General features: G+C 40.5%; 1 protein-coding gene across 1 annotated transcript in view; it reads left to right on the top strand.

The window, feature by feature from the left end:
- Window positions 1-13,351, top strand: part of vsnl1a (visinin-like 1a) — a 64,539-nt gene that overhangs the window by 18,384 nt on the left and 32,804 nt on the right. Inside the window, exon 2 of the mRNA XM_074685343.1 lies at window positions 2,888-3,054. Within this exon, the coding sequence (XP_074541444.1) occupies window positions 2,893-3,054 (162 nt within the window). The 5' untranslated portion in view covers window positions 2,888-2,892. The remainder of the gene's footprint in view (window positions 1-2,887; window positions 3,055-13,351) is intronic.

A 13,351-nucleotide genomic window follows, 5' to 3' on the forward strand; every position in this document is an offset into this window, starting at 1 on the left:
GTACAATAAAGAACATAAGGCTCTTGCTGAAAACACTTACCGTATTTTCTGCACTATAAGGTGCACCTAGAAGCCTTCAATTTTCTCGTAAGCCGACAGTGCGCCTTATATATGGATCAGTACTGATTAATCATGGCTACTGTAGTCAGGGGGCATTGCCAAAGTAACAGCAGTAAGTGGTGAGAACCAGTAAAGAGGAATTCTGCTAAGTGCTAACGTTAGCTCACATGCTGGCCTGGGCTTCTTCTCTTGTTTATTGTCAGAGCAATACAGCGCCCCCCAAAGCTCTGGCATGTGAACTGATCCCTGGAAACGGCTTTTGTGGACGGCAGAAACGGCTTCGTCTTTACAGTGCACTATTTTTGACAACGGCACAGAAAATAGCTGGAAAGGAAAATGTGCGGCTATGTGGATGTACCCTGAGTTTGACTGACTTATTTGACTGTTTTGTTGACATCCCCTTAAGCGCAGCTCTATCTAGTGGATGCATAACGCAACCCCAGCCACTACTATAGCTTCTACTCTATGCGCCTTATAATGCTGTGCGCCCTGTATATGAAAACATTTTTCAAATAGGCCATTCATTGAAGGTGCGCCTTATATTTCAAAGCGCCGTACAGAGCGGAAAATACGGTACTTTTTTCAAAAGCTGTTTTCCACTGCTTTTATGGCAGCCTAAAACTGCACACATTCTTCCAGATCTTCCTGGCAAAGTTATATTACGGTGGTGAAGCAGAAATACTATGGTTTTGGTTAATTCTTCTGACCTCTCTGATTTAAACGTATGCTAGTTAAGGAGCTTTTTCCACCGCAGTAATTGCTGCTTCTCAACTCGCGGGGGTTTCCAGGATTGGTCCATAGAGGGACTATCAGTCTACGCCATCATAAAGCAGCAGCATTTAGCTCCATTTATTCAGGCATTTCAAACACTTATTTCAGCCTGTTATCAACATTAAAATGTGCAGTTGTTCTGTGGGCAGTTTTTAGAAACGATACTATTCAACAGAGGCAAAGTCTATCAAGTTTTGACCGTCACAGAGCAACCGGTGTTTTGGAGTTAATAGCGACTATGCTAACCAGTGACTCTCAACCGACAGTATCCGTGAGTCACCAGTTAACAGGGTCACACTTTACACTGAAACACCAGCACTGTCTGAAGGGAAATTAACTCTGGATGTAGTTTTCTGGTTCTTTTATTATGAACTGGGTCTTAGACTCAGCAGTCTCTGTGCTTATTTTGTTCTGTGAGGGTTTCTGATTTATTGACACACTTTAACGTTCTGGTCTGTCACAGTCTGGTAAGTGTCCACAGATAATGCAGTCATGAGCATCGAGTGACAGTTTTATCTTTAAACTCCTCTCTGGGTACATGCCCGATTTCTCAGCTAAAAACATCTGTCCACCAAATATCTGTCCACTCTCTGATCTCTTCTGTCTACTCACTGCTATCTCACAAACCTCGGAGCCGTTTATCTGTCCGAGTGATATTACGTTGAAAAATGTGTTTTTTGGTGGTCAACTCCACCACGTCAGTTGACAAACCATTATACTCCGCAGTGCTTCTGCACGCATCCAGCGTTGTTGATAAACATAAAATCCTTCTATAGTCTCCCCAATGGTATAACAGTAAAGTTAATTTCAAATACTTTATACAACACAGCTACAACTGCTTGTGCTGGAGTTCCTTATTTGGAAAACTGGATTAGCCCCAGTTTAAGCTAGTTACAAATCATGTCAAGCACATTGTTCCTAATCACACAACAACAAAAATGTTTCAGTTGTGAAAAATATAGCTGAATGAAAAATGCTAACATTTAGAGATTTCGCAATTTAAGGTATGGTTTAACACTGAAATACAGCACAAGCAAACGTTAATGGACACAAAATGGGAACCACAGATTTAACTTTCGCTGCTTGGATTGTTTCTGAAAAGTGCAGCGATCCATCAGTTTCTCTTCTCTCTTCTCTTTGTCTTTTAGTAGCCTGTCAGAAGATAGCTCTGGTTGCTTTTCAAACATGTCTGTTCAGTCAATCACGCAGCAGCTCTTCCCAGTTTTTACCTACTTATATTTTTTTGTGTCATCATGAATGAAATAAAGACAAACAAACAAAAATGATACAGGGTTGACCAATCAGAGGTGAGAACCTAACTCTGGGTAAATGCAGTGAAAATGCAAGGCACAGGTTGAATTATAAAGGTCTGCACATTTTAAAGGCCAAATTAGGTTGAAACACAAAATTATCGTGATTAATCGACTAATCAAAAAAATAATCGATAGATTAGTCGACTTTAAAAATAATCGTTAGTAGCAGCCCTAAACATGGATACCCTCTATTACAAGGGGAGAGTGATCAAAGTATTCCACACGGCAGTTTCATGTCGGTTAGTTACTCTGATTGTCTGTTGGGATTATTTTTCGATTAATCGCCCAGACCGAATGAATTTACACACAGAACATTCTTTTTCTTTAGGTTACCAGTAGCAGCTAATCAAAATTTATTTTACAATGAGAAAAGTTTATATTGAGCAGAGTTGAGTTCACGTTATAATTGGAGTGGCCCTCAGACACAGCTCAGGTTTCCTTTATGGCCTCTTGTAAAAATAGTTGTTCTGCTATAAATGAACAGAAAGTGAGAGAGAAATGGTCAAAAGTTGTGATTCTTTTCAGGGCCTGAGAAGAAGCTTTTTTTCCAGGCTTATTTTTAGACTGAGCTCTGTTTTCAGGAGAAACCTTTGAAATCTTATTTCTAAAAACAGCCTCTGGCTTATTGCAGGTACCTTTCAAAAGAGGGATGTGTTGGTGTTCTGTGCTTATTTAGTGATGCTGACGATTTTGTGTGTTTGTGTGTGTGTGCGTGTGTGTGTGTTGCTCTTCCCTCTGAACAGGCAAAATGGGGAAACAGAACAGCAAGCTGACCCCTGAAGTGATGGAGGATCTGGTGAAGAACACAGAGTTTAACGAACATGAACTCAAGCAGTGGTACAAAGGGTTCCTGAAGGACTGCCCCACTGGCCGCCTCAACCTGGAGGAGTTCCAGCAGCTCTATGTCAAGGTGAGACTCCTCTGTCCCCCCCATCAGGTAACGGGTAACAACCCAGAAAGCCTCAGTCAGTGTGGGACCAAACTTTCTATTGTCTTAGCTGATGTACTCAAACCAAAACCACATTTTGTCTGAACCAAGTAGTTTCAGTGCCCGATCCAAACTACAGTGGTTTCATTAAGGGATGTCCCAATCAGGTTTTTTGCCCCTGAAACATACACACACACGCACACACACGCACCGACACACACCGGCACACACACACATGTATATACATATACATATAAATATACATCCCATCCCTGGTTAGGATGTCCCATTCTAATCAAGTTGGTAACTACATGATCAGCCCCCAAACTGCAACAGAAGAGTTTATCATGTTAAAACTTTTGATCAGATTAGTCATGATGATGAGATGAATCTTGTTAGTGTATTCATTTTGACAGCCCTATTACATGAATATCACATGTATGTAAGTATTGTTTGTGCTAGATTTAGATTAAGACTCTCAACTCAATGTTTCATATATATATATATCTATAATTCAGGCAGTAAGGACATTGTGCATTTTGCAAGGCTCAACTGGTAATTTCAGGTTTTTGAGGACTCTAAACACGTGTGGGTTGGTGACACTGCATGCTCATTCTTGGACCAGCTCTGGAGTCTGTGCTCACTGCTAACATACTTTGAGCTGATATCTGAGGCTAGAATTACTCTGGTGATTTGCAAACTGTCTTTGTTGCATAATTTGTGCACAGCATTGCTCTTATCCACACTTCCATCAGAAATTCTTTTCCTTTAAATGTTATAATATTGTATTTTAACTTTGTGGGCGACATGATGTATTTAACACCAGGTACGTCTTGCTATAGTAAATTAACTCAAAGGATTTTATTTTCAAAGTATGGACAGGGTGCACTCACAGTTTCACAGTGGCTGTGTGTAATACTAAAACCTTTATCTCATTTTAATTAAATATATTTAAATATATTTATCACTGGCAGTACACTTACAGGCTTTTTTTTTCCTGCAATAGATATAAGCCTCTCAGCCAGGTTCATTTTTGGGACAGCCTTTGTCATAAAAACACAAACTTGGTAACCCTGCAGTATCTCATAAAGCTAGCTAGCTAAAAAAAAAACTAGCTAAAAGCTAGTGCAATAACATTAGATATTAACCGGAAAGTGTTAAAGATAATTGTCTCAAGATTGATTGATTGATTGACTGATTGATTGACTGATTGACTGATTGACTGATTGATTGACTGATTGATTGATTGAAGGGCTAGCCCACACTGTCCCAAAGAATGACAGAGACTTTTACTTTCTAGTAATCTGCTTTTATTGGACTTCCTTCATTTTGGCTATTACTTTTAAAGCAGATTATAATCCAGGTAAGTCTGCTGCCTTTCATTTACACCTCTTAGAGCAGAACTGCTCTTGAAGTGCACTCAGTTAATTTTTTTTGCCTCTGGAGTGTGCAGAGCTCCACTTTTTTACGCCTTGTTTGAACAGGACCAATGTTCCTTCATCTGTCAGCTCCAGATGGCACTGCGTTCGTCCACGGCTATGCGTGGCTGTATTCCACCTGGGCTGAAACGTCTCGTTGTACATGACCAGGTTACCGTCTGATTGCATGACCAGGTGGTAACCATCTGATCCATGAGTGTCTGAGGCCCATGTAGCCTTCTGACCGTAGATCACAAAGTTCCCATCATGCTGCAAACATGAACAAGGACGTTTGTCAGAATTTTACCACCAAAAAGAAAACGACTGCAGACATTCTACGACTCACCTGCAAAACAGCCGTCCACTCCTTGTTGTTGGACGTCAAGTATTCTCCTCTGTGAAGCATTTCATTTGTGTACAAGGTGTTCCTACTCATCTTTCTGAAACAAGCGAATAAAAACAAAGAAGTCTAACTAGGGCTGTGACGATTAGTCGATGTAATTGACTACGTCGACAGTTGAAGTGTTGTATTATTGTTTTTGTTGTCGTTGTAATATGGTGAAATGAAATACCAGGCAGTAAATGCTCATCTGTAACTTCAATTCACTCCATGAAGCGCCACGTTAATGGATACGGGAAAAGATCACTAAGTTCATGGCACTGCTCGCTAACGGAGGCTCTGGGTCTCTGGCTTGGACAGCCTGATAGCTCCCAGTGTTTAGCACCTGATAAAGTGATTAAGACAGTCTTCTTCACTCTGTGTTATAGACAGTTTTTTAGGGATTTGAGTCACAAACTAGTGTAAAAACTCCCCTAACTTTTTTAAAAAGATGACAATTATTAGATGGAGCTCATTCATGCTCACACTGTATTAGTAACACTCAGCAGGGAGGAGGAGGGGCAGAGTGCGCACGAGCTAAGTGGAAGTAGGGCATGTAGAGAAACAAAACTAAACATGTTGTGGACAGGGGCGTATTTAGTGGTTTGGGGGCCCAAGGCAAACCCAGTCAACAGGGCCCTCCATGTCCTCGTAACTCATCTTCCTCAGAGCTAGACTGGCCTTCCCTGGGTCCACTGTCTCTTTCCCAGAATCAAGGCATGAGACAGTGCTAATCTTGTACATGGTAACTTAACACAACTAAATGCATTTCCTCAAGTTCTGTACTTTAGTTTGATTTTGAAAAAAAGTGAATACATAATTTAGTCCACTTTGTCCTGGATTTAAAATCTTTTATGGTCAATTGACAGCTTATTTGTCCCACAGTGGGGAATTTACAGAGTAACAGTAACAAACAAGAAAGTATGAAGTGAAAAACATTATAATAGGTGAATATTGAAAAAAATAATTTAGTAAAGAAAAAATATGTAAATATCAAGCACAACATAAAACTGGAAAAAATCTACTGAAATAGGTGATATTTACAGTTACCATACTTTTTGGTACTATTATTTTCAAAGTTTTTTTTTTTTTTTTGACCCCCTGTCCAGTGAGTTATGTATCCAAGAAAGAGATTTTGTACAATAATGTTTATCACCAACTCAAAAAGTTTGATTTTGAGGAAATGATCCTGTTTCCTGGGCTAGATAAAGTCCTTAAAATCCTAAAAGTCTTATATGTTTATCTCAGATCTCAGAGCAACATTGTTTTTATTTCTGACTTGGTTGAAAATAAGAAAAAAATGGGAAAAAAAAGTGTTTTTACCACTTTCTTCCTGAATCAAATTTTCAGATGTGTTGTAACATGGAATAGCCCATTGAATAAGAAGGGAGGGGGAGTACCCAAAACCATCATTAAAGATGAAGCCTTTTGATGTATTTTGAAGCATGTGAAGTAAGATTTAGAAAAAAGAAATGCTCTCAATTGAAGAGAACTTCATAAATCAGTTCCCAAGAGATGCTTTGGGGGCCCCTGGGAATCTTGGGGCCCCAGCCAACTGCCTGTGTTTGCCTAATTGTAGCTACGCCCCTGGTTGTGGAGAGCTGGGAGAGAGTCAGGCGGGATCATACAGAGAGCAAAGCCCCAATAAGCAAATAAACATCAGAAATCAAGCCCAAAGTCGCTAATAAGCAGTCTCTCCAACCAACACTGCGAACAACTATTTCATTTCCCTGTTACCTGCTCACATAACACAGGGCTGTCCAATCAGAACCAACCATTACCAACCATTATATAGAACAGAAACTATTTGGTCCAAAGGATTAAGGTGCAGATTTTTTTTTTTTTTGTACACAGTCATTTTTTTAATACTTTGTGTTTGAAACAACCAAAAATAATTGGTGGATTTATGTTGGTGTTAAACATTCATCTGCTGGACCACAGTAATTGATTCTTGTTTGTACAACACGAGTTTAAGTCATATTCTTTATTATGTAATTTGCTAAGTCATCTGTTTAATTATTTGACATTTAAAGGAGGGAGATATAACATCAGCAAAGATCACCATTGGGGTGAGTTACACAGGTTTGACTCTAAAGGCGTGCATTCCAATGCCACTGCGTGAAATGGAGGCCAGATTAGGTTGGAATACAAAATAATTGTGATTACTTGACTAATCGAAATAATAAACAGTGGATTAGTCGACATCAAAAATAATCATTAGTTACAGCCCTAAATCTAACCCACCTTTGCGATTTGTGTATGAGTTAAGCCTACAACTAGTACAAGTACATCAAAAATAACTTTCATACAGAATGGAAACAATACTTACAGGTTTGGGTGTTCAACACGGCTCTGTAAGAAGCATGTGAAGGCAGTGGGAGTCCTCTTTATATTCTTTGTGGTAGCGATTGAGAGCAACAGAACTGGTGTGGCTTGTTTGCAATGAATAACTAGCAGTTCTCCAGAGGCCATATCACAGGCTAATTAAAGATAACAACGACACATGTGACCTGTCTAAGAAGATTAGACTTTGATTCCTGTTTATCAATGAATGTAGGCGTTTCCTGTGGTTGGGGTGTTTTAGATAAAGAATATGATCTCATAAACTATCAAGAAGTAATTCCGTATCTGTTCTCTGTGAAAGTCCATATCAAACCTTTTTTGCAACCCAGAAATTTCTGAACCCTGGTTTTCTTCTGGTCTAGATTAATAACAGTATTTAGGGCCCAGGCCTGAAAACAGGGTGGACGCCTTCTTGAAACCCTTCGGCTTATTCTTTGTTTCTTCCACCTCTTTAAACCCAAATTGTGTGCATTTAACATGCTTAAAGCCAACACAACATGCCACAAAATTCAGTCAAGTTCAGTTTTTTTTATCCCACTGTTTTTTTACTGATTCGTTCTCCATTGTACCCCCAAGGTGAAAAAAAAAACCACACAGCACCCCCTACCCCCCACTCCTGTAGGGGGCGGAGCCTGAAGGATTTCAACGGTTTATAGGGTACCTGTCTGAACAAACTTGTTCCACAGTTTTTTTTTCTTTTTGGTCATCTTCAAATTTATTAATCATTATTATTTATTAATTTTTCTAACCCAATTGGCGTGGCCACAAACAACTGCAGAAGTTGATGATTTTTTGGCAAATTGAAAACCTTCTCAGCTCTCTCATACAATGTTGGACCAAATCCCACATACATGTTAGGTGTCTCAGCCTGAGTGCCCCTATGTGCTTTTTTTCCACCTCAAACTACAGCCTTTAGTCTCTGGCCACCTTGTTGTGAACAGGAAGTCATGTTTTGCTCCTCAATATTGTTTATCTTTAACCCCCCTTGTTTAACATATTATTTTAATGCAGCCCAGAAAGCTCTTTCAGGCCTTCATAAAGCATCTCTCATCAGGGCACCTGCTGTAGTTAATGGTTGGGTCTATGTTGCCGTGCCAAACTCTGAAGTCTTGTAATAAACCAGTATGTCATTGTAGCTTCTTCATGACACCTTCAAAGTAGAGGTGTCCCAGGCCGATATTGATATTGGATATTGGTCCGATATCAGCAAAAAACCAAGTATCAGTATCGTATCGGAATGCATTTAAAATCTCCGATATCAGCATTCCGATATCAGCAGTTTCTGTTACCCATTGGTTAATAATAAATGGGTCAGTTTTTCCTCATACCTACTGTTGCTGACTATTTTATGTGGTTGTGAAAAAGATAAAAAGCAAAATACTTACTTCAAGTATGTCAGGAATAACACTGGTAATGGAAGTCACAGAATGGGCTCTATGCACACATCACTTTTGCATTGGCTTGAGGATGCTTGGGCATTTGTGGTTATCAAAAGAAGCATTAGATAGTGATGGCAGATTAAAAAAGGTGTTTGCTGGAGTTATCTAAAGTGACTGTCAATGATATACAGAGAATCGTCAGGGCATCCACAAAATGTGTAAAGGCTTCAAATTCAAATTTTATTGCTACAAATGCCCTTATTGCGTCTGCTTATCAATCAGATTCTTTATCAATTCCCTGATCAATTCCCCCTGTAAATTTTCTCTGTACAAAAAGTAGCTTTACAGCTTTACAGGTTTTCTGGGTTAACAATGTTTAACTTAGTTTATAAGTGAATAATTGTTTAATTGGTCACTGGATCTGGATATCTCTGGCCATAAATAAATAGAAATAAGTAAAAGTTGCATGTCACATGACGTTGATGGACATATTGTTTTATGTTATGGCTCAAGTAGGCCATCTAGTGTCTTGAAGTAGTTGTAGCATTATTCTAAGTAGTTTAGAACCTTGCTGTAGTTATGAAACCAGCCACGATCCTACACACCACTTTTCTTTCATTTCCCTGTTAGCATTACTGTTAGTTTCAGTATTGTTTAAAAAGACTGTGGTATGTTTCTGTGCTGAGTTGAAATTCTGTTATGCCAATGAGTGCTAATCTCTAGTATATCAATGCAGTTTCTGATAAATGTTAGCATCAAGCTAGCGCTATTCGTTTGTACCATTTCTGGTAAATAAGGAAATGTATAACATGTTGAATGCATTGAATGGGAATCTGGTGTGAGAGTAATGTTAATTTCTTTGTGTGATCAGTTCTTTAGTAAAACTTCAAGCTGAAAATCCTGAATCAGAGTTTTCTTGGGAAACTGTTATCATCTGCTAAGCTGCTGGGGGTAGACTTATTGACGTAAGGTCCAGCATAGTGGAAAAAATCTATAAGGGAATCATGAAAAACAAAGGCTGACGATACCGATGGATCGTAAGATTTCTTCTAGGTTCAACATGTGACACATCTTGTACAGCACGCAGCAGAGATGGCTGGAAGAGCTGTCATCCCGTCTTTGTAAGGGCAATTTTGTATGTTTACACCACATCACGGGAGGGAACGTATCATGCTGATACCTGATTTAATACTTATCCCTTATTTAACATACATATAATATAATAAATTTGAAAACAAGACCTTTCACCCCCTGAATTAAAGAAATGAGATATTGTATTTTTTCTGATATCCTAGAACAAGATTTGATGCCTCTGAAAATAGGTCATTGCCATTTGGCCGCAAGATTTCGACCGTCATGACGACATGAGGATCCTTTCTTTTTATTGGAGTAATCTGATGAAGCAGCTCCTCCTCTGTGATGTCAGTTAGTCACACAACCAGCACCGAGGGATACATCCACCAAGAGCTGAGTATAAATACAGCTTTCTACCAGCTCTGGCTAACTTGACTGAGGGCTGGATGCAGGGATTCTGCTCTGCTGAGCAGCTCGGCTTTACATGGTGAATTAGCAATTAAAACACTGTAGTTTTAGCAGACGTAGTAATACTTGTAAGACTGTAATATTTGCATGCTTGTTATGACATGCACTGTGAACCTGGACCACAATAATGCTGCGGTAATAACATAGTGAGGAACTGACTGCAGAGGCGATCTTTAGACTACACTTTCAGCATGATGGATAAAACAGACAGAGAAAAGTGAAGGAGCAGGATGGAGCCCTGTTATAGAAATAGTTTATTGGTGAAGTCTGCCTATATTTCCACGTATAAACTATACATGTTACAGTACCGCTTTGACTCACCACACTGAAGCGTCCTGAGATGATCTGTGTCCAGGTGGATTTTCTTCCTCCTGAGCTGCAAAACCGTCTGGGTCTGACTCGGGGTCCAATACAAAAGGACGTAACCTACACGCAGCCATTTTATTAGTGCTATCAATGCCTTACGGTGAAGTTTTGGCAAACAGCAAACTCGCTCGGTCTGTCCCATCCAATATGGCAATTTAGTAAATACTGCCATGCTGCAAAAACCGCCCCCTGGCTCTACCCCCTCCGCCCCTCTGATAGAACTGACCAATCAGAGCACAAAGGGCTGTGACGTTGCGAGGTTACTGGAGGTCATTCTCCAAACGGAGCGTTTCAACGAGATCTTCAGAATGACCTAAACTGAGTATATTGAGAACGCTATTGTGGGGCAATGAAGGAACTAAATGACTTGTACTGAGGGCAGAAATGCTTTACAGGCATCCTAGTCTGGCATAGTGAAAAGGAGAAACAAGCATGGTATGTCCCCTTTAAGGGTGTGCTACGATTGAAAACATCAACATAAACAGCAACATCAACAAGACAACAACACTAGAAATTATTTCTTTTGTTTGCTTTGACAACAAGCATTCAGTGGCATCATATAGTAGCACAGCATTCTACACTAACTGGAAGTTTACATGCATCCTGAGATTTACCCAGAAATACGTTTTGCTCGCCTGTGCATGACACCCAATCAGAGTAGTCTAGCTTCCCCAGTTGACTGATCATTGTCCCTGTGAGCTTTTCCTGCTTTGACAAAAACAACAACAAGAAAAAAAAATCCCTGGGTTTTCCTCAGTTGACAGCAGCAGGGTTGGTTGGTGGGGGGGCATGGTTACGTTCTGAATGACTATCAAAGCCACTGAGGGGAATTATAAGCCCTGCTTGATTTTAGCAGGCATGCTGCCATGATTCCTCTCCTGTATCTGGGCAGAAAACCAACAGAGAGGCTGATATCAGAGGCTCTCAGATGATTATCTTCTAATGCTAATATGTAGCCTACCATATCTCATTACCCCTGACAGAGCCTTGTGAGTTTAATCCATGATTTATTCATTGAGTTTTATAAAACAGGAAGGTACGCTTTTGTAGGAGCAGTAATGATTGCGTAATGAAAGTCAGTCCAGATACAATAAAACACCAAGGCAGACGTTTGAGCATTTTTAACACCAAGGCAATTCATAGAGGAGATCTACAACAACAAATATTACTAACAAACATGAAAAAAACAGTTAATTTGACTGGAAATGCACTTAATAAACCCTCTGCTCCTCTTTCATTTGTCTGATAGATCATTTTATGATGCTTTGAAACATTAAACATGACTCATATTGGAATTTCATGACCCTGTCTTTCCATAACACCATCTCACAACCTGGTGTCCTCTTGCGCTGTAATCTTTACGTCCCCGTGGAAGAAAGCGCTCTGACAAGTGTAAGAACAGGAATCATCTATTATCACTGGTGCCAGGAAATGCCTCATATCCAGGGGGCTGCGGTTACATAAGACATGCCTGGCCTCTAAGGTCACGGATGCGCTTCCTCTAAATGCCACCCGAGCTCAGGCATCAGCTGAGACCAGAAGAGAGAGTGGGAAAAAAGAAGTCCTGGAAACGTCAGGGAATAGTGAAAGTATGACTGCTAAAGTTTGAAGATGAATCAGAGGAAAGGGCACCTGTCACCACAGGGAATGACATTTTCTATTCAGAGCAATTTGTTCCATTAAATTCTGCTGAAAATCTTTTCAAATTGAATCTCAGAGATAACCTGGACTCCTGGGAAATTAGGGAAGTTGGCAGCTCTGATAGAGGGATACAAACACAGAGAGATATCCCCTCAAATCTCTTTACAGGCACATATCTGTGGCAGGGGAATCTGCAGATGCACAAAGGGGGCGACACAGCTCAGATATAAAGGGGTCCTGTAGGCTTCTGGGTAAATCCTATTATTTATGCATCCTATTTTGTTTCTAGGCAACAGAGTATCAGTGATAGGGCTGTATTTAAATCCAGAGAGCTGATAAGTGGAAAAACGTTGTACTGCGACCTCACATTAACAGGACAGATTGTTCCTGTGAAGAGCGACTGTGTGTAAAAGTATGTGTGTGTTTTCACTGGGTTGAGGGGGGCGGGGTCATTTCTTCAGTTGGAGGAGTAGGGAGACGGTTTCTTTGCATCGGTTAAGAGCGAGAAACAGAGGTGGGTAGGGATGAGAAGAGTGAGCAAGTGAAAGAAAGTGTGCATACATTATTTATTAGTCATTAGCTGCAGTTGACTCATGCAGCAGGGACACAAGACATGACCGGTGAGGGCTGTGTGTGTGACCGTGCGTGAGCCTGTGACCTCGCTGTGCATACATGCATGAGGTAAGTCGGGATGGTCTCACACCTGTGCACCCAGAACAGGAATTCTCCACACTTCCACTGTTCGTCCTGTTTCCTCCACTTTCAAAAACCTGAACCAGAAACTTGTCCAGAGTGGTGCTACGGCGCTATCTACAGTGTTACATCCAGCACTCCCGGCTGTCTGCCTGGACTTCATGTTCTTTTCAGGTTCAAAGAAGACATGCTGTTCCTCTGCTTCTTTAACATTTTGTTTCCCTTCTGGGCTCCTTCTCCCTCTCTTTTAATTCCACCTGCCTTTGTGGAGCTAATCATCTTGTGGGCAGAAAAGAACGTGATAAAAAGGGAGAGTTGTGAATGAGGCATGAAGAACAAGAGAGGAGGGGAGAAGAGGAGGAGGGAAAGGACCTGGCAGAGGGAGAAAGAGCAGGTGAAGCATGTCGGCTGGAAGTAGTAAGTGTGCTTGTCTGAGGGCGGTCTGTGATATTCACAGTTAATGCCATGAAGCCGCAGATAACCTGCAGGTTTCTCTGAGTAATCATCAGTTTCATTGA

Source organism: Halichoeres trimaculatus, unplaced genomic scaffold (assembly GCF_033239565.1).
Source record: "Halichoeres trimaculatus isolate MK-OKI-2021-1 unplaced genomic scaffold, fHalTri1.1 fHalTri1_scaffold_13, whole genome shotgun sequence".
NCBI lineage: Eukaryota > Metazoa > Chordata > Actinopteri > Labriformes > Labridae > Halichoeres > Halichoeres trimaculatus.